Source organism: Drosophila albomicans, chromosome 3 (assembly GCF_009650485.2).
Source record: "Drosophila albomicans strain 15112-1751.03 chromosome 3, ASM965048v2, whole genome shotgun sequence".
NCBI classification, from domain to species: Eukaryota; Metazoa; Arthropoda; class Insecta; order Diptera; family Drosophilidae; genus Drosophila; species Drosophila albomicans.
The window spans coordinates 9,119,353-9,141,551 of record NC_047629.2 but is presented as its reverse complement, the minus strand read 5'-3'; the positions used below and the strand labels follow the sequence as shown (position 1 = coordinate 9,141,551).

The window sequence follows — 22,199 nt, the reverse complement described above, 5'->3', positions numbered from 1 at the left end:
CCCGTTCAAAAAGTGGTTTTTAGAAATTGAGAGTTGATGTGTGGGCTGCAAGTTGCAGCTGCAAAAGTGCGATAAATGTTGAGTGTTGAACACCTCAAAGTTGAATGACATTAATGTTTCTAAATTCAAACTATTTTTTTCTTTAATAGCTACTGAAACGGGCTTTTAACAAAACTAGGAAAGAACGTTGGGTACATTATAAATCAATATATGAATTTTAATGTCTCCTTTATTTACTCACTCACTGATTAAACAGCAATGCCCAAACCGTAAATGATTTAAAGCTACAATTTTTAAACAAGATATATTGCAAATTTAAATTTTTTATACCCGCTACCCATAGGGTAGAAGGGTATCATAACTTTGTGCCGGCAGGAAATGTATGTAACAGGTAGAAGGAGGCATCTCCGACCCTATAAAGTATATATATTCTTGATCAGCGTCAACAGCCGAGACGATCTAGCCATGTCCGTCTGTCCGTCTGTGTGCCTGTCCGTCTGTCCGTCCGTCCGTATGAAACACTGGATCTCAGAGACTATAAGAAATAGAGCAATAATTTTTCGACAGCATTTGTTATGTTTGCACGCAGATCAAGTTTGTTTCAAATTTTTGCCACGCCCACTTCGCCCCCCGCAAATCAAAAAAATCGCATAACAAGCGTAATTCTAAAGCTAGAATTTTGGTATATACAATAATTACTGTAGTAGTTATGATTCCTGAAAATTTGGTAGCGATCAGATAAAAATTGTGGAAATTATTAAAGAAATACTTTTGTATGGGCAAAAACGCCTACTTTGTTGCTTTGGCCGACAATCTGGTATATTGTGCCGTCTATGGTATATTTTGAATGCGGTACTATATCAATATACCACATATGCCATTTGGTATATGTTTAGTATTTTTAGTATTTTTGGTATATTTTAAAATTAATGATACCGCAATATTTTGCCTTTATAAAAATTGGTAACGGGTATCGCACAGTCGAGCACACTCGACTGTAACTTTCTTACTTGTTTTGTTATAAATCAGATATATCTTTGGCATCCCCGCAAACTATTTATTAAGCGTATAAAATCTGAACTATAAAAATATAAGAATTTTTTAAGTTTATTCTTTACTTTTTATTTTAGTTATTTGTAACATTGAACGAACCAAATTTTCTTCATACTTCAGTTTATCATATGCATAAGGCTTGTTCAAGCATTAACATGAGGACATCAAGATGAACTTAAGACAAAATAAATATTTCTCTAAATATGAGTTTATTTCTATATCATAAAAACCGTTTCATAACAAAATTGCGATAAGACCCCAGATACGCATCTCTTACAAATAACCAATACACATTTGCTACAAAACAAATTAAGAAAATATTGTAGTAAAGAGCTCAGGAGATGCATCACCTACTAAAATAGATAAGAATAGTTTTGTAATGAGATTGAAAAATCGGTCTAAATCTTTTTATTGAGGTAGTTGGCGCGAGGTGTTTGGTAATGAAACTGTAAGCAGGAGGCATAATCAACCCCATAAAGTATATATATTCTTGATCAGCTGTCTGTTCGTATAAACACATAGATCTCAGAGATAAAGAGATAAATAATAAATAAATTATAGCATTAATTTATTGTATTTTTGCACGCAGATTATTTTAAATTTTTGACACGGCCACTTTCGCCTCGAAAATCGAGTAGCAAACGTATACATTAATAATAACTACAGTATTTATGATTCTTGAAAATTTGATTGCGAACAGATACAAATTTTAAGGAATACTTTGGTATGGCAAGAACGCCTACTGTTATCGATTGACACAAGACTCGTAAAGATCAGATGCGATATGGCCGAGAGATTAACAGTTTTATGTTTATAAAAAATCATTTTATCTCGAGTCCTCTAAGGACTTACGTTTCTTTAAGTTCGCCAATTGGTCTGTACCCTTGTGTCAAAGGACATCACTATCGTCCTTTAAATGACCAAGATACAGTAGATTATGGGAATATTCGCCCACTTTTCAAAACCAACCCCTTGGAAAAATCTAAAGATAATTTTATTGGAATATCCTTAAAGTCCTTAAACGACAATCTATAGAGTTAATAATTCTGATTACAAAAAGGTAAGTCTCGGCAAGATCTTTTTTGTTTGAGATATGATAAAAAAATGAAAATAATAATAAAAAAATCATGTTCGAATTTTAACGGATTTATTTTTTGTTGGTTACATTTAAATTTCAAATTGGAAATTTATTGCAATTTTTATTGCATACTTTAAGGATACAAGAAGGGTATATTTAAAAAAAAAAGCTTTATCTCGGTCACGTTTGCAAAAGAAAGAAATAAAGATACCAAATATAGAGTTCGGTATAATTTCAGTATTTTTAAGTATATTAAGATGGTGTATTCAATAAACCATAAATATTGGGTTTCACACAGTCGAGCTCACTCAACTATAGCCTTCTTACCTGTTTTTAATGTCGTAGCTCAAATTATTTGTCAACAAGAAACAGCTGCGTAAACAGAGTTCCAATAAAAAGTCATTAAAATATTTAAACATAAATATAATATATACATATACATATTAAAAAGCATTGAAACTAAAGTGTTGATTGATCTTAATTTTACTAAAAATAATGTAAAGATCTCTCTAATAACATGTTCCTAAAGATGAATCGTTTGCATGAGATGCAGAGTAGACATCATTAATTATGCATAGAATGCGATAGAATAGTCAACAGCTATCAGCATAAATATTATCTGGGGCACATTGCAGTTTCGTAGATACATTGCTCACTTAGTTGCTCGCTCCTTTGTTTGCTTCGAGCACTTACGCAACGCTTTGTTTTGAAGGCCTCATAAATTGCGCATACGCCATGCTGCACAGACGCAGAGGATTGCCGTAGACGCAGACTGCCAGATATAGCTTACCATTTCTTTATTTTTTTTGCAACGTGCAACGTGGAGACGGAAGCGCATAAATTTACCGTTGAAATATTTGTAAACCGTGAAAAAGTGAGTCCAATAAAAAAACAAAAGTTTAGCAAACGACAAACACGGAGCGCCAAAACACTTTAGACATCGTCATTGGATGGCACAGGGGAGCTCAAATTGACATGCAATTGCAATTGCAATTGCAAATTGCTATTGCCATTGGCCCCTGCCTATTTGTACTCTGCGCCTGCGGCAAGTTCAATTTTGGTAGTCACACCTACGACGCGCCGCATCGCATGGCACTTGTCCAATTTTGATGTACTCTCCGTGGATTTGTGAATTTCGTTCGTTTGTGTTTCGTTGGCGATTTCGATTTTCAAGCGCTGCTCTAGAGAGTATTTCTTGGCACAGAACTTGAATATTTGAGAAATGATATTTACGGCCAAAGGTTAAGCAGGCATCTTTAAAGCACCTTTTGACGTCTCAAGTGCTTGTCTTGCCTTAACTTGGCTTCACAGAATGAATGCCCAGCTGGGAGCAGCTGCTTCTGCTGCTTTAGTTTTTTTGTAGGTCAAGCGCTGGCTTTGCTGTCATCCACGTCACTCTGTCATACCTCATACCTCATACCTCGTCAGCATCAACGTTCTCATCTTCATCACAAACACAAACCTCCTCATCATCATCAGCAGCAGCAGCAACAACAGCAAAAGCAACAGCAACATCCTCATCATCGTTGTGTCATTGTCATGATTTTGTCGTCTGCCAAAAGTGCCAGCGAAGTTCGCGTTTTAGCTCTTCAGTCTGCAGCTACATAGCTCGTCCTCCTCTCTCACACCTGGCTGCCTGATGAAGAGCACTATCTGGTCGCTCTTCAAGTCTACACAGCTGCAATAGTACGAACTACCGTTCGTCCGTCCCAGCGTAGCAGCTCCTGTCAAGTTCTATCTTCTGTGCCATCAATAAAATTACCAGGCAACTGTTGGCATTTTATGCTACCGAAATACGAGAATTTGCTTCTTCTTTCTGGTTTTTTTTTGTTGTGTTACATATTTATAGCAGTCGACTGCGAGTTGAGAAATGTTTTGGACTGATTTGCAGACTCTTTTATATTTATATTGCAGAGCTCTGCTTTAAATGCAAATGTCAAATGCACAACAGACCTTGAGTACACATATAGAAAATAGAGAGTGTAGACAGACGCCACTTTTCGGTCCGCTGCTGCTGATGATGAGAAGAAGAAGCTGCGGGCGTTGCAAGTCAAGTCAACAGAAAATCGTTAAAGTGCTGGCCATGTGCATGGGAAAAGTGGAAACACGCTCGGAAATTGGTTGGATAAAAGGAAAACCTGTCCGAAACCTTTGGTTAAGATTAATGAAAGAGAATACACAACACATTGTTTAGCATTTTGTCAAGTTTTATTTAGTAGTATTATTACTCAATTAAAATTTAGTTGGGACACTTTATTTTTCTGTTTTCTGCATGTTTCTGTTTTTTTTTCTTCTGGATGTATATGTTATTCGGTTTCCTTTTTTTGTCATTTATTCATAAATATTTTTGTTTCTTACGCCTATTTACTTTGGTTTTGTGTAATTGTTATGCCATTTAGTAGAATTTTACGTTGATCTCTAATATAATTTTAATGCTCATCATTATTTATTTGTTTAGTAGTAATTAATTTGAATTTTAAACATTTTGCTTTTGTAGATGCTTCTGTAACAATTTTTCTTTGCTGCGATCTCTGTCAGCATTTTAAATTTCTCATTAGTTTTCCAATTTTTTTTTCTTTGTTCAAGTTTTATTTTGTTTAATACTCGTACGTATGTATATATATATATATATATAATTTATTTTACCATTTTGTTTTTAAGTTTTGTTTGATAATATATATTTCATGTAGACAAACTTGTAGTACACTTGGTAGAAAAACAAAAAATTGTGCCACCAGATTAGTTTTTGAGTTCTTGTTTATCAGTTTAAGTAGCTCACTGAAAAATTTGTTGACGTTTTTTTGTAGCTGCTGTCGCTTGAGTACCCCTAACGTGCCTTGCGGGCTTATCCCATTTATAATTTAACATCGAGTATCAGTTAAAAATTAGGTTTTCTTATTCTTTATGTTATTTATTTATTTTTTTTGTTTGTTGTTTTTAAGTTTTACGTTTTCTTTATCTTTATCTGTAGGTACAACAATACACTGCATTTTGGTTTTGGTCTTGGCTTTGGCCAGACAAACCGGTTAAGTTTCAAAAATGTTTCAGCATTTTCCTTGGGTTTGTCATTATTGTTTGCCCTACAATAAATTTTGGAACATCGTGCCTTTTTAACATGCAATTGCAAATTGCTTTTTAACACTGCTTTGCCATTATTTGTGTTTTTAAGGATTTTTTATTTATCAAAGATTGAGTTTATTTACTTTTGAGTTATTTGAAATAAAATTTATTATATTTTTTAATATGTAGCAACACAACTGACTTTTTAAGGTTATTTTAAAAAGTTTCGAGAAGAAGTATTCCAAAACATTTAACAAGAAGCATTGAATAAAAAACTCTTCAAAATTTGCTGTATTATTTGGAAGAATGAATGCTGTGTGTGAATAAAGTAAAAGAATTGCAGAAACGTTCATTTATGCCTACAGTAATTATTTTAGCTAATAATTGGCTCGGGTCGGGCTTACGCATCGCATTGAAATGAATTGATTTTTTAACTCATTCCACTTAAGATTTCCATTCCAGCTGAAGTTGTCTAATTTCTTCTAAGATTTCGAGAATATCCTTAAAATTATGAAAAATTATAATACCTCAAGCGTTTTGCTATTAACTTTTTCTGTATTGCTTATAAATTAATGAATTCATATTTGTTTTTCATAATAATGACAATTTTTGCTGCTCATAAATATTATTTGTAATTAATTAACATATTTACTAAAAAGTTTACACGAGTGCAGGCTTCTTCAATGGCTTTTGCACAGTTACATTTTACCAAATTTCCTTTTTTTGTTTGTTTTCATTCTATAAATGTATTTATTTATTTATTTTTTTTCAGTTGACTGTCTTGACAGCCGACACCAACAAATTCAAAGTGTGTTCAATGCTCGGTTTATTCGGGATTGGCGTCTTTGCGAGTCTTGTGGCCTCGGAACGAGGCTTGAATCTTGGTAGCCGCCTTGTTCAATTCCGGATCGGTCAGATCGATGTCGAGTTCCTCGGCCACCTTCTTGGTTATCTCCTGGATATCCTCGTCCTCGGGCGCATCCTTGTTCACAAGCTTGCGTGCCAAATGGCCACGGAAAGTGGACTGAATCTTAAGAGCAGCATGGCACAGCTCTGAAATGAAAAAAAGTAAAGGAACATTGTGTTATTTTATGCTCGTAGTTAAGTGGCTACTTGGCTAACGCCTTAAAACAAGTGAAAAGCTTAATTGCAAAGTTTGGCAAGTTTGTAGAATGTCCTTATCTTAGACATTCTGAGTGCTGAGAAAGGAGCACAAAGTTAAGTAGCAGAAATTCGACATTTGCCCGCTTCCAATTAAAAAGTTTTCAATAGATTACCACGATTTCAACTAGTTTCAATCATCTGCTCTTGATGTGTCTCTCTACACCCTACAACTACTTGAAATGCAATCTACTTGCAACACTTTTGTTGACAGTCACGTGCTGGGAGTGTGCTAATCGAAATTAGTGTGGCGAATTGGCCAATAAACAATGTTGCAGCAGCTGAAGGGAAGGGATTCACTCCCAGCAGATGAGCTGCGATTGCGAGTGGCTAGTAAACATTGGAAACGAATAAATCTCGCGTATTTTATCGCATGCTATCTCATATAATTTTAATGTGGCACAGGGCAATTTACATGCGATCGTTGTGATACATTTTTATTAACAGAGCATTCCACACATTTGCATTCCCAGCGGAGTGTATAGATACGCATACTGGTCCAGATTGTGTCTGTGTGCAATCTGCGATGGTAATAAATTTTGCATACGCTCCAAATAATCGAAATCAAAACAAAACATTCCCCAAACGCTCTTCAGCCCTGGGCACAGCTGGGCAGAGACAGGGCCCTGTCAAGATACCAGAGCGACAGCGAGCATTCGGGCTAATCACATTACGCATACGCAATGTGTGCCCCGAGGTCAGCCCTGGGGAGCAGAAAGTTCTGCATGCTGACTGCATATTTAATGCACATCGAGTGCACGGATAGCCGCAAAAACTCGGAAACCGAATTAAGCGTTCATTTATAATGCTTGGCTGCGTGCGGATGGATGCATGTGAATATTGCCACCATTTGGTCAAGTCACGGGCACAACTACGTGATGCCCAGCTTATTACAAGAGTGTCGTAACACGCTTCAGTTAAGAGGATATCAACTACTGTGTAATTTGCTCATAATTGTGATAAAAATATGCATCAAGGTTAAAAGTTTCCTTTGTACATACACCCTTCAAAAATGTACTTGAACTTTTAGAGTTGCTTGATTGGTTGCTTGTAAAATGAAATAATCATTACCTAAACATTTAAGTTATAGTTACGCACTTCTTAATACTTAAAATATGAAAATAAGCTTTATTTAAAAGGATATCTAGTACTGTGTAATTGGCTCATAATTGTAATAAAAATGTGCATCAAGGTTAAGTTTTCTTTTGTACTCCGAAAATGTACTACTTATACTCAGCAAATTGAAGTAATCATTACGTAAATCTGAATACTCGTTTCGCATTACTTAACACTTAAAATGAGAAAGTATCGAAACGAGAAGAAATAAATTGGAGACTCAATAATAAGGCGTCACTTGAGTGTGATCGTCACTATAAGAAACATCTTGCTGCCTGTGTTGAATTGGACGAAATTTGAGATGATTTTATTTTCCGATACCATTTATAAATATATAAAGAAACCATTTCTTGACGGAATAGTAGACTTTGTCCACTTTGTTTTGATTATGCTCCTTTGACATTAAAATATACCAAAACAAATAAGAAATCTGCTGGACTGTGAGATACCTGCTAGCCATTTCGAATAAAAGCAAAATAAAACTACCAAATTAATATACCACAAAAATACAAACAATATACCAAAGGCTATATTTGGTTTATTGATATGGTACTGAATTCAAAATACATCATAAAGTGCAAAATATAACATATAAACAGTTTGGTATTAATTTTAAAAAAGTATTTTTCGAAGACCGTATTTTTATTCTTCTCTTTGCAGTAGTTCATTACCGGAGTCTTGTTCGCGATGCAAGTCAGATTCAGTTAGATTGTCTTTGGAGTGGCTTGCAATTCAACAACTGTATAACATTTTGTAAACCTAATTGTGAACTAAATTTGTAAAAACGAAATATAAAGAGAAGAAAAAAACGCGAATATATCTTATTTCTACAAACTATAATACCGTATTTCAGTGCAGATTATTTATGCAACTCAAGAATTTGAATCGCATTTCATTCATTGATTTTGTTTCTTAAGAACTGATTTGATATTCAGAGAGGCGCAGAACTCATGGCATTATGGCATTAAAATCATTTCATTTCTTTTCACTCAACTTTGCTTTAAGTTATGTTCTCTGTCCCATCCAAAGTTATGTAACTGCAGTTGCCCTTCAACGTTCTCCTATCCGTTCCGCTTTCCATTTTTTTTGCCTTGTGCATTTATGCAAATGTTGAAAAATTCTCATTTTAAATTCTACTTTTTTTTGTGTGTCTTGATTACATTTGAGCTGATGTCGCTGTCGCTTGGGCTCTTACAGCCTGTGGAGATTTAGCTTAACGCTACAAAGTGCATACAAATATTTAATTTAGCAGCTTGTCTGGACCCGACAGATTCTCCAGGCAGATCTCAACAGGGCAACGCAATTAGGCGTTAACACGAAATTGGCCACGGACTCGCATTTGTTACGTTAATACGTTAAGCTGATGCCCGCAACTAATTGAGGTTGAGCCCCAGGCTCTTCTTGTTTTTTGGTTTTTTTTTTCTGTTCTGTTGTTTTTTTTTATATTTCGGAAAGAAGAAAATGTTGCAAAAATACGCATACGCCATGTGGGCAACGTGACTGCGGTTTGAGTCACGTGCCACGCGTCAGCTCTGCTGCGTTTATGTTTATGTTTATTTATAAAATATTTAAAATAACTACAAGACGTGCAAATAGCTGGCATTATGCGAGCTGCCTGCTGTGACATTTATAGGCCAGTTGCCCAGCCTTCCCTTCTACGACCACGTGTGTGCTTCATAAATATGCATGATATAAACTCAGTTCCTGTGCATAACTTAAGCACACACGCATCTGCCGATCTATGTATATCCACACACTATATGTAGTTACTTAAATTATGCATTGGCATTACGAACTGTGGTAGTGAGGTTTCTCTCTAGCATGAATTAATTTATAACTTTTTTCCTCTGGTTTTAATTTTTTAAGTTTGTCACTTTTCAGTCTCTGACATTTGGCAAATTTGCTGAACTGATTTGAAAAACTTGCTGGCAGTGGCATTTTCGTGCCTGTCACGCTTTAGCTAAGGGGTTTGACTTGGGATTTGTCTCCGTTTGCTGCTGTCGGTGGCAAATGTAACACATGTTCCATGCCCGCTCACGTACTGAGCGTGTCCTGTCACAGGACATGGCCAAAAACCAAGCTAACACTGCTTAAAATCTCTGCACACACAGGTGCTTCCATGCCCATATAAATTGAGTTTGTATTGGCCCGATGGCAGCAGGCATTGCCTGGCGGGATTTGCATCGCTTTCGACTTTGTTACCTGTGACCAAAGACACGAAACGACAGCTAACTTGATGTCTGCCAAGTGATTTGCATGTGGAACGCTTCCAATACTGATTGACTGACTATCAGCAAAGTTTTCGACAGAACGTGTTCATCCCGTAACGTTATCGGCTCTCTGGCCAAAATTGCTTGTTAATTGCTAGTCATGTGCCGTTCATGGCAGTGACATTTCATAAAATCGCAAAAACTTTTAATGAAAACCAAACTTAATAGTGATTATACACAATTTCTATATGAACACCTAAGCTGGCTATAAAAATTTGAGTTTTATATTAACTATTTTGTGCAACATTGATTGGCATGAGTAGAAAAGTGCTGAGTAGTTTCAAACAAGGTTGCGTTTTTTAGAGCATGTTTTTATTTATCTTTTCCGAATAACGGAATTAGAACTTTTTTCATTTAGTCAGCACATTTCAATGTGGCGAATTTGGGAGCTAAAAGTTTATTTCAACTCGTGTCTGCTTTAAGCATATCCAAAAAGTTGCTCAAAAAGTGTGAAAACTTTTTCGTGTTATTTTTTTGTTTTTCTTTTTTTCGATTCAACAATTTCAAAATGGAAAAAATTGTGTTAATTAAAAGTCAATCTAGTTTTAGTCAACTAATAAACTGACGAATTGAATTGGTCAGTTTATTTAGATGAAAGTACGAAATGAATAACTAACTCTTAACATCGTTCGTTGTTAAGGTTAAATTTAAAGTTAGATAACCGTAATCCTTTAACATTATAGGGGCATGTCCTATTGTAATCTCTCTAGACTACTTCGTCTTCGTTATGGTTTAGTTGTTGGTCCCCTTCATGGCATTGATGTAGCTGGCATTGTCTTTGTTGTTGAGATTCCATCAGCGTATGAAACGTATACGTAATCAATCATACGAGGCGTGTGCTGCGATTGTCAAGCCACACTCTTTTTTTTATCTGATGATGCTGTTGCCGTTTTCATATGAAGATTATTGGTATTATTGAGAGTGCTTACTGACCAACAATATCAAAAGAATGGTTGGCTGTCCTTGGTCATGTGCTGACTGCCACTTCTGTGTGGCATTCAACGCTCTTGACCCACATTTACAGCACACAACAAAAAGAATGCAATTTCATATTAAAAATAAAACAATGCAAATGTGTGAAAGACATACGAGAAGTTGGCGACGATATATTCGTAGTATGTATCTCAACCCATATGCAAAAGTATCTGTCTCTCTCTCTCTCTCTCTGTCTTTCTGGGTGTGTGTGGGTGTGTGTTTGTATGAGTAAGTGTTGCTGTGGGTGCCATTAGCAAGAGTGAAAATCTGTGACGTGTGCTAAGTAATTGTGTCATATACATAACAAGCACCGACTCAGACACGTGCTTAATGAGCACATAATGTTTTCTAAAACAAGAGGGAATTATTTTACAGCACAACGGCAAAATACACTCACTCATGTAAATAAACTCTTGTGTCAGAAAGCCAATTTATTAAATACATACATTTTCTTAGAGGCTTAAGTCAACAGTTGGCCATGATGTGAGCTCAGTAAATGCCACAATAAATATTCATACTTCATTGCGTAAACGATGCCAAAATTGTTATACTCTCTTCGTCAGGGTAATTGCCCTGTCTTATGACAAGCTAAGTGCTCCTTCTTGCTCCTTCGAATATACGAATACGTATCATTGCTTCGCTCTCTCTCTCTCTGCAAAGAGCCTGCTACTGTCATTCTCAGGCAGCTGTCATAATAACTTTGTTAAGTCTTTCTCATAAATCTGAATTATAATTACTTCAGCTAAGCACACATCTAAGAGCTCTAAGCAATGTCATCTTAAATTTTAAATGTACTTTACCATGCTTTCAAAGTATGTATATGCCTAATATACCTTTAAAAAAGAGCATTGCTTAGGGTATTCGGTAATAACAACAAATTGTGGAAAATGCGCAACGATAATAAGTTTGCTGAAAAGTAGACGAAAAAACGAATTGTTTAACAAAGTTTTTGTGACCTCAATCGTGGCAAGTAAAATGTGTTGTTCCCTTTCCTTCGCTCTTCCTCTTTTCTCCTCTGTTGTGGGCTTTGTGGTTGCCAAGATTTTCGTGCTGTTTGGCATTTCTTCGTGCTAGGCCCAGCACAAAAACTAAGCCTACTTTTCAATTTCCGCTAACTGAGACTTGTGGTTAACCGAAAGAGCCTTCGTCCTCAACGAAAATTGCCCTGACATTTTTTGTGTATTTGTTTTACGTCGACTTTTTCGACCGGATAAAATCTCTTCTTTGACAGTTGTCGCAGATGTGCAAGAAATGAAGATAATTGCGCATACGCACTGTTACACCGTAATTAAAATGTTCAACTGTCAACTGTGTGCAACACTTGGGCAGTTTTGATTATTAATATTAATGTGGGTTGCCCCTCGGTCCGATTAAGTGATAATTTGCACGTAAAGGCTTGCCACACATAAATTTTGAGCATGTTGCTAATTAAAGTTCAAACACGTATAAATTCTCTTGTGGTAATCACATTTAAGCCAACCGAATAACGTCGGTCGAGGGTCCCATTGGTAATTTATAAGCTACCCAGTTTGCCTTTTGCCACATACATATATGTGCTATATATAAACTCACATAGAAGCAAATCAAACAAAAACTTTAATTAATATAAAGCTTATCACAATATGAGATTATGGCTACGGCATGGAAATGTTTAGTGCAAATTTACTGTAGCTCGGAAACTAATTAAAACTCAGCGGGACTTCAATATAAAAGAGAGAGAGAGAGAGAGAGAACAGTTAAGTAACCTTGCAGTGGATTAACAAGCAATAAATTTATAATTAACACGCAGCTAGCTAAATCGTTTTTTAAGATTTCATATATTTTAATTATGCAATGTTTCCGAAGGGCTTAAAATGTATTTATTAATTCAGGCATAAGTTAATTTTGCTGTGGTAATCCTGACTTGCTAATTTATAGAGCTGCTTGTATTATCTTTTGAATGGCACTTAAATGGTTAATCCCAAATCAACTTAGCCGACCATTAAATGACTTGAGGCTAACTTTAGGTGCTCAGAGCAAACACAAACAAACACCCAAACACAGACAGACGAAAGGCAAACAGGCCGAGCTTTCATGCAGTCAGTAGGAAAACAAATAAGAAAATTACGTATTGAAACCGCAATTAAATATTTACAAAAGCGAAATTTGAAAGCAACAATAAACTCGTTCATGACGGGCCAAAGGACACCCAACGCCCAACGCCCAGCTGTGCGCAGTCTGCGTAAAAGGTGCCAAATTGTTAAAATATTTAAAATGCGACCGACAACAGTGTTTAGCAGGCTACAAAAAAAAGCACACACACACATTCAAAAGCAGCTGTCACGCCTTCATACCCAAGAACACCCAAAACATACACAAACAAACAAACAGACAGATGCAGATAGAGATACGGATACTGTTGTAATCTATGGCAGCTTTTGGCCACTGTGCATTATAAATTAAAGGTCCGACACCGAACGAATTGTGGACGATGCACTGTGGGGTAAATGAGCACTTTATCTGGCATTTAATATTACAAGGAAACCAAATTGCCACAGCAGGCAAATTTACTTTGGAAAAGTGAGGTCAGTTGACCAAAATTAAAATTGCGCCAATAACATAGTGGGGAAAAGTTCATCCCTATGGATTCATAATTAATAAAGTTACAACATTTAAAGTCTTGCCTAAGAAGCCTTTATAAAATGACTAAATTTTCGTATAAGAATCAACAGTTTGAACAACTGATTGAATTTAATGCATATTATAAACCTGCGAAATTAATATTCAATAATCAAAGTTATTGCAAAAATTGTCTCTCGGTTGCAAGAGCTGACTTGACAGCTGTTAAGCTAACATAAAGCTGTTATGTGTTAACATTTCGAATTTAAAGCACAAAAGTTTAATGGCATAAAATGAGCTGACTAAAGAGCTCTTGTGTTAGCATACAATTTTAAAAAAATTAACATTAAGAGTTGGAGTCTTAACAGCTTGATGTTTTCCAATTGAGTTGGCTTTAATTTTGTTAAATTTTTAACACTTTTAACAAAGTGAAAGTGCCAGCTAAGTTTGAAACAATTTCAACAACTGATTGCATTTAACGTACAGTAGAAATCTGTGAATTCAATATTCATAAATTGTTTCTTTTAATAATTGTGTTTTCAATGAATACTGTAAAAATTTGCGTTCTGTTACTAGAGTTAACTTTACAGCTCTTAATCCAACAGGAAACATTTCGTATTTAAGGCATAATAGTTTAATGATAATAATAATATTTTGACTATTTACATATAAAAAAAAAAAGTTTCACCCAAATTAGAAATTTAGTCCACAGTGCGACATGGTCGCTGAAGTTTACTTTTATGTTGCCTACATTGCGGCGCACCTGAGCTTTTGGCCACGGGCATTTATGTCTCTCTACGTGTGTTGTGCGAGCACGTGCGTAGGAATGTGTGTGTGTGTGAGTGCGTATTGCTCTGCTGCAAAAAGCGCCAATTCAGCGTCCGAAATGTTTTTAGTTCATGCTGCTTATTGCGTGCTTCTTGTCGTTTTTGTTGCTCTTGTTCGTTTCGTGCTTTTCTTTGTTTTTTTAGTAGTCGTTTTCTGTGTTTCTCCTTGTTTTTTTTTGTATTGTATTTTTGTTGATGTTGTTGTCTTTATTCGCCGCATTACTGCGCGTGTTTTCCGGATCCGCCTTTTGTTTGAGCTGCTAGCGGCGCAGCTGTGAACCAGCAACAGCAACAACAGAAACAATAACACCACGACAACTCACAAAAACATTGTACTTAAATGTCTCGCCCTCCGGCCGTGTTGTTGTGGTGTAAATGAAATTACAAGCGCGCTTAAAGCCCCAAATCCAATTAGAAAAAGCGTTGCGCTTGCTTTATCGCAGATGTTCCAGTGTTGCTGTTTTTGTTGCTGTTTTCGTTATTGTTGATGTTGCCCCTGCTGTTGCCCATTCGTACTTTTATCAACTTCCGGCAAAACACGCACAAATTGTTCATTGTCAGCTAACCCCAATCTGATGGCATACTATCTAAGCGCACAGTGAATAGGCGCCATAAGCCGTTAGCAATATTAATCGATGTGTCATGCAACATAATCAAATCTCATATATCTCGATTATCACCTTTATTCGAAATGCATTTGCATTACGTGTTTGCTATCCAACGTATTCATAATGAAAAGTCTGACCCATTAAATAAATTACTAACGTTCATTCATATAATTCAAGAAGTGAAAAGTTTTCCAGTAGTCTATAAAAGAGACTGTAAATATATATATATTTTTAAATGTATTTCTCTACTAAATAGGGTAATGGAGCAAATCAAATCTCATATATCTTTATAATCAAATGATAGTCTGACCCATTAAACAAATGAATAAATATTTTTTCATATAATTCCAGCAGAAATGTTTTCTAGCAGTCTATAAAATTTACTAAATTAGTTTTGTAGAGCAATGCAACAAATCAAATCTTATATAACCTACATAATAATAATAGAAACTCTGACCCATTAAGCAAATGAATAAAACTTCTTTCATATAATTCAAGCACATTTTCCAGCAGTATATAATAACGATTAAAAATATATTTTAAAAATGTGCTTCCTCTAGTCTAAAATTAACATTTCTCTATTAAATATTTTGGGTAGAATTTATTACCCTACAAATACATAAATTACATTCAAATGAATTATTTCAATGCGTGTATGTTTGCGTAAAGTCGAATTAGCAGCAAACGAATTTCAATTTGCAATTTAATTAACAAAATTAAAATTTATTATGTAAATGCCTATAGATTTAAAATAAGGCATTCGCTGACCAATTAAAAGCAAGGGCTCGACTGTAAGATACCCGCAACATATTTTGAATAAAAGCAAAATAGTGCGGTATTAATTTTAAAATATACCAAAATAATATACCACAAAAATACCAAAAATATGTCAATGGATGTATTCATTATTGATACAGTACTACATTTAAAATATACCAGATTATCAGCCAAAGCAACTAAGACACCGTTTTTACCCATACAGAAGTATTTTTTTAATAACGGCTACAATTTTTATTTGATCGCAGATGGACGGACAGACGGTCATGGATAAGAATATCTATACTTTATACGGTCGGAGATGTCTTCTTATGCCTGTTACATACATTTCCTTGAGGCACAGTGTTATAATATCCTTCTACTCTGTGTGTAGCGGATATAAACACAAAAACCAATTAAATGCTTAATTGGCGACAAAACTTCAACATTTGCCAAATTGTCAACTGTCAATGCACAATAATTGCAATATATATATGACTTTGTGTAGTTAGATCTCAATATTTGCTCATCATTACAAAGAGCCAAACTCGAATAAGCCTCAAAGTTACGCATACGCACCGTTGTTGCTTGGCAGCCATAACTTTGCCTGCAGTAAACAACAATTAGTGAGCAATGATTATGCAAGCGAAATGAGGCCAAAATTGCAATTGGCCTGGCCACAGAACAAATTGGTAGACAACTGTACGACCTTCGAAGGCATTAGGGCAAATGTTTATTGCGATACGTTCTGCACATTTGTTGTCTGCGTAATCTGTATGTGTGTGTGTGTGTGTGTTAGTCTAGTGTGTGTGTGTGACTGGGAAATGAGTGTGTTTTATGCACAAAGCAAATGCTCGACATGCCAAAAAGGAAAACAAGCGCCAGCCAAATGCGAATGCAACTACAAAATATACATTCAAAATCCTTTGGCTTTCGATTTTTGTCCAGCCAAACAAACTGCATACGTGTGGCATGTGTGTGTGTGTGTGAGTTTGTGTGCGTTAAAGTTTTTGTGCTCATTTGCATACAGTATGCCAAAAAAAAAGAAATGTTGCTTGAGCCAAGCTGCAGCTATATAATTTGCTTAGGTTTCGGCTAGTTGTCGTTGTTATTGTTATTACGCTTTGTTGTTGTTGTTGTTAAAATTGTGCAATCTGCTAGGTACATATTTTAAAAGTAGGCCAACACCAGCTGCACAACGCCCATTGTCGGAATTGTTGTTACATTGTTGTCCTGATTGCCACTTTTGAATAATGATGAAGTTTCAACAGTAGGTCTCTCTTCTTCTTCTTCTGGGCGCAGTAGTGCAGCAGGTGTGAACCAGGTGCGAAGTTGCATTGCTAAACAGCCAAGTTTCTAGTGTATGGGAAAAGTTTTGCACTGAAACAATTGAATAATCAACATAAAAAAAAGAAACTAGCAAAAATCTACATTCGAATGCGGATTAAATGCTTAGCAGTGGCAAATAAAATTGTATAAATACAACAAGCCTAAACTTTAATTTCATTTTTATTTCTTCTTGAATGCCAGACATCATTCCGACAATTTTATTATAAATTCAATTTATTATTCAATTTTAATTAATGCAGATAAATATTATTGAAATTGTTTTGTATATGAAATTTCATAATGTTGTTGACATTTATAAAATTCATCCATCGCATGAATTTTATTATTGTATATATTCTTGAAAATTGAAAAATTTATTTAACTTTTAGAGAAATGATAATAATCAAATTAACGTGAATAATTTTTTTGTATGACTTTGAACTTTCGAATTTAATATCTCAACCTTTTTTAAAGAGTTTTAAACTTTGAAAATGGTAAATGAGTTTTCTAATTAAAATGAGAAAAAGTACAAAAACAAATTATTGGCAACAATTTTTTTTTAGCGGAGATTGAGCAAATAAAATTGTACATACGTAAATACAACAAGACTCAACTTTAATTTAATTTTAATTTCTTCACGAATGCCTGACATCATTTCGATCACTTTATATTATAAATTCTATTTATTTTTATATTTTTATTAATTAGGGTAATTATATTGTATAAATATAAAATATTGGAAATATTGTTGTGATTTATAAAATTCTTCCTAATCATGAAATTTATGATTATGATTATGAATTACCCTAATTAATAAAAATATAAAAATAAATAGAATTTATAATATAAAGTGATCGAAATGATGTCAGGCATTCGTGAAGAAATTAAAATGAAATTAATTAATAAAATGAAATTAATTAATTCTTAAAACTACAAACTTTTAGTTAACTAAAAGAGAAAATTAAGTTGACAAATTTTGTTATGTGACTTTCAATATTTTATTTAATTTGGTTTGAAAATGCTAAATGAGTTTTTTAATGAAAATGCTTGAATAAGAAAAAATACCATATTAAAATATTGGCACCAACTTTTGTCAGCGGAGCTTGAACACATTATCACAGTGTCCTAAGCCAAAAAATAATTTAAATTGGAAGCATAAATTGTTATTTTTATCGGGTAATTGAAGATATTTGTTCAAACATGAACATGATTTTGCATAAGCATGAATACGATGCTCCGATTAGGCAGAGGCTAAGAACACATATCACCAATAGCCTATTGAATCTACGATCCGTTAAAGATATGAAGAGAATTTACCCGGTGTTGTTGGAATATATAAGCACCTAATTATTTTCACAAGCTAAAATCCCGTGTTTTGCATAATAATAACTACATATTTGTAGGTTGTAACAAGCGATGATGATAAATGATGAATCACTGAGAGAGATAGTTCAAAAATTTCCAAATTATAATCATAGACTAAAAAATTTTTAAAAAGCAACAAATTTAAGCTACAAAGATATAAGAAAATCTAGAAGATATTTGAAGTTAACTTTAAGATATATTTAATCAATTTTTGAAAAAGAATATAATACTAATACGAACAAAATAAAATAAATTTATATAAAATAAAATACTCTAAGGTGTGCATAAATACATCAAGCACAAAATTGAAGTTGGATTAAAGCAATATTAGTGTTTTTAATGAAAATAAAACAGTAGTAAAAAAAAACAAGATAAAATGAAATAATTTAGAGTAAAATAAAATAAAGATGACTCAACGTTGACGGCGCTGAAAAGTGGAACACATTCAACTGGGGACTAGTGAATACATGTATGTGTGTGTGTGTCTGTGTAAATATATATGTGTATGTGGCCTTCTTGGCTGTGTTCTTATTCCACTTATTCCGCTGTAATTGAGTGCGGTACAAAAAAAAAAGTCTGAAGCCTTTTCAGGCGTTTTCACTCGCTTTGACTTCTGAACCGCGCCTAATTAGCCTTTGCCGCCCATTGTCATACTCGTCATGTGTGTGTGTGTGTGGCAAGCACAGGAGACATGTGCTCTGTGGCACTAAGATATGCTACTTCCATGGTGCTGAGCACCATAATTAAGCTCAACGGCAATTTCTTCTGATAGACAGACACACACAGTATAGTATAGTAGTTGAAGATGTCGCTACCTGTCATTGTAGTTGCAACGAAGGTGTGAGAAAGTGACGCTGTCCTTGCCTCCGATGTGTCTCGATGACAGCCGCTAAGTTTTTAATGAGCATGCCAGACTCTGGCAGGCTGGTGCGAGGCGAGCAAATTATGGCTAAAATTGTCAGTGGCTGTTGGGGCTTAATAGGGTTAAGCAAAAGAGCTAGCAGCAGATCCGCAGATCCAAGCTTGCTCCCTGGGGTGAATGTTTGTGTCGCTTGGAAGTTTCTGCGTTATTTATGAGCATTGGGGATCTGTCAGAGCCACGATTAAATACACAGTTGGCGCATTCACTCCTCCTTTTTCTTCTTTTTGCTGTAGTAGGCGTTGCTATAAAGTTTGCATACCCATGTGCCATGTGCCTGGCTGTCGTTGGCAGCGAAGCAACTTTTGTTACTGCCGAATGACAAATTTTTGCAACACTCGAACTCGAACTCGAACTTCGCTTATTCCCCCCACTCGAAGTATTGCGCAACGGTAACGCGCAAGTTTTCATTACGCTCGGGAAGTTGTGTAAACAGTGATTCTAGCATGTAGTTTGACTCTGGTGTAAAGTTGCTGAATTGCTAAAAATGTGTGAGGGCGATGGCGAGAGCAAAGTTACAAGTCGAAGTATCCGTGACACCAACTGCAACTTGAACTGAAACGTCTAACGCCCAGTGTCAACTTTAGGGTAAGGTTTTTTCGGCGCAAAGTGGAGCAATGATTAATGAGATTAGGATGAGCCAGCAGGCTAACAAGCAGAGCACTTAGTCTGTCACGATTACGTCTAATGATGGCCAAACAAGTTGACTACGATTACGACTCTATGAGTCTCAAGTTTTGCATGTGACTAGAGACGGCAAAAACATTTTATTAATGGATTATTGAATTATGCAATTATGTTAAGTACGTAATCGAAAAAAAAACATGACAATAATCGATTAGTCAATTTAATGTAAATTTTAAATAATTTTATTAAGTCATATAATCAATTAATAATTCTACTATTTGAAACCTATTTTTCGATTGAATTTTCATCATAATTCTAAGCAAAATAATCGATTATAGTCTATCAAACGATTAATCGTATCATCACTAAGCTGACACAGCATAAAAAGTAAAAAATTTCTTTTTCTTACGATTACAATTTAAAAAGCTGCTTCTCTCGTTTCAGTCTTTTCAAACGCACACACAATAGTCTCTTGTGACCATGGAGCTCTTTGGTTTACTTTTCTTGATTATTTGCCTGATGCCTTTGTCAATCTTGGACAAGGACCAAGTAAATATTTGCCGCTGCCCAGTTGGGAATCTTGTTTAAAACTTTGACTGCTTTCAATCAGATTTTCGCTTCCAGTTTCGCTTTCGCTTTCACTTTAACTTTCACTTACCTTTGTCGTTCGGATCGAATTCAGCCTCGAGCTCCGCTTTGGTGGGCTCCGCTGATGATGAAGCTGCCTCTGCGGCAGCCGAGGCAGCATTGGCGGCAATGGCGCTGCCATTGTTGGTTGCAGTTTTAGTTTCCGACTTTTTCATGGTTTCTCTCACTTTGTGGCCTCGAAAGACGGCTTGAATTTTTGTTGCGGCTTTTGCTGCAATTAAATGTGTTGTACAAAAATTGGTTATTATCTTCGAGTGTTTTGCAATCTAATAGAAACTTAAGTTACAAGTTTGATTTTAATAAGCTTCGCCCAAAAAGTTTGTTATGAAAAACTCTTTTGGACAGTTTTCGCCGCTTTTTTCTTTTTCGCTTACTCGTATTGCGATAACTTTCGCTATTTCAAGTTCTGCAAAGCAATTAAACTTCAATTTTTTCGACCATTCACCCCCATCCCCAAATATAATCGATCCATTTCTGATTGCGCCACCACGAAATTGTTGGCATTTTTTTTATTTCTTGTGTCGGGCTCTCATCGAGAGAGCTTTGGTAATATACTTGAAGCGCAAGTTCTGTGCGTGTCTGAGTTTGGATAGGCAACATACCACAAATGCCAGCCCGTAAAATACTTTTTCGGTATGTAATCGACTGTTTAATACTCTGTGGAAAAATACATTTAAGCGCACCTAGCTGTCAGTCCAATACAGCCCACTGTCAGCTGTATAAACATAGGATAGCAAAGTGCTGTGTGTGTGTGTATGGGTCGTTGGCAAACGATGCTTTCAATTGCTGCTTTTAGCCGGGTCAGCGTTCATTTTTTATGGTATTTTTCACGCAGATACCGAAATGCTGGCCTTGAATAAGTTATAATAAATTGGCACGTAAGGCCTTTTTGGCCAATATTATCAGTAGCAGTAGCAGTAGCAGTAGAAGGAGCCAACAATGCAAACATGGCAACAGCAACAGAGCAGAAGCAGAAACAGAAACCGAAACAGAACCAGAAGCACTTCTGTGGCTTGAAAAATGGTGTTGTATTGTGCATTTTTGCAAGGTTGCTTCGTTGAGTTGTGGCCGCAATGGTGGCAGAGTGGTAGAAAGAGAGAGAGAGAGACTGACAGCTCAGTGGCAGGGAACGAAGGTAGTCAGGTAGGTCATCAGTTGGCCAGGGCGGGCATAAAACAGGCTCGCCACATTTTGTTGATGGCTTTTGTGGGTGTCAAGCGGTGAGAGTGTTCCCTCTGTTCGCTCTCGACAGCTGCCCCAAAGTGTGGTGGGGACATTATATGATTCGATGCGATGCATTGAAAACGCTCTTTGTTGGGCGAATAATACTTTAAATGGACAGCAATTAATCAATACACAATTAAAATGAATAAAATACTATGTTTTTTTTTTAGCCAACTTTATGTGCTGATTAATTGAATTGCTGCGGTTTCACTTCTGACTTTTATTCGCAATAATTTAAAAATGTCAATTATAAAACGGCTGTCACGCAATTCCGTTTTACGGTTTGGCAAATTCACATGCCCATTGTCTGTAATCGAAATAATTCTTGTCCATATAACTGAAAGTAATTTTGTGTGTTGGATTCTTTTACTGAAAATTTAAACCGTCTTTGTTTACTGACATTGCTTTAATGTCTTGAAAACGTAGTCAGTATTCATACTCATACTTTAAAGTTTTACTGCTGTAGCACGTAAAAATTAAAAATGTCTGTCGAGGATTGAGGCACACTTCATTTAATAACCTCGAATTTAGTGCAATCATAAACAGAGCTGAATTATGCACGGCAAAGTTATTAAATAAATTTTG

General features: G+C 35.4%; 1 protein-coding gene across 3 annotated transcripts in view; it reads right to left on the bottom strand.

Moving 5' to 3' along the window:
* Positions 1-5,508: 5,508 nt before the first annotated feature.
* Positions 5,509-22,199, bottom strand: part of LOC117567939 (uncharacterized) — a 52,045-nt gene continuing 35,354 nt past the window's right edge. For all 3 annotated transcript variants that reach the window (XM_034248230.2, XM_034248232.2, XM_034248231.2), the window contains 2 exons: positions 20,401-20,601; positions 5,509-6,244 (listed from right to left, as the gene is read on the bottom strand). In XM_034248230.2, coding sequence (XP_034104121.1) covers positions 6,018-6,244; positions 20,401-20,601 — 428 coding nt within the window. In that variant the 3' untranslated portion in view covers positions 5,509-6,017. The remainder of the gene's footprint in view (positions 6,245-20,400; positions 20,602-22,199) is intronic.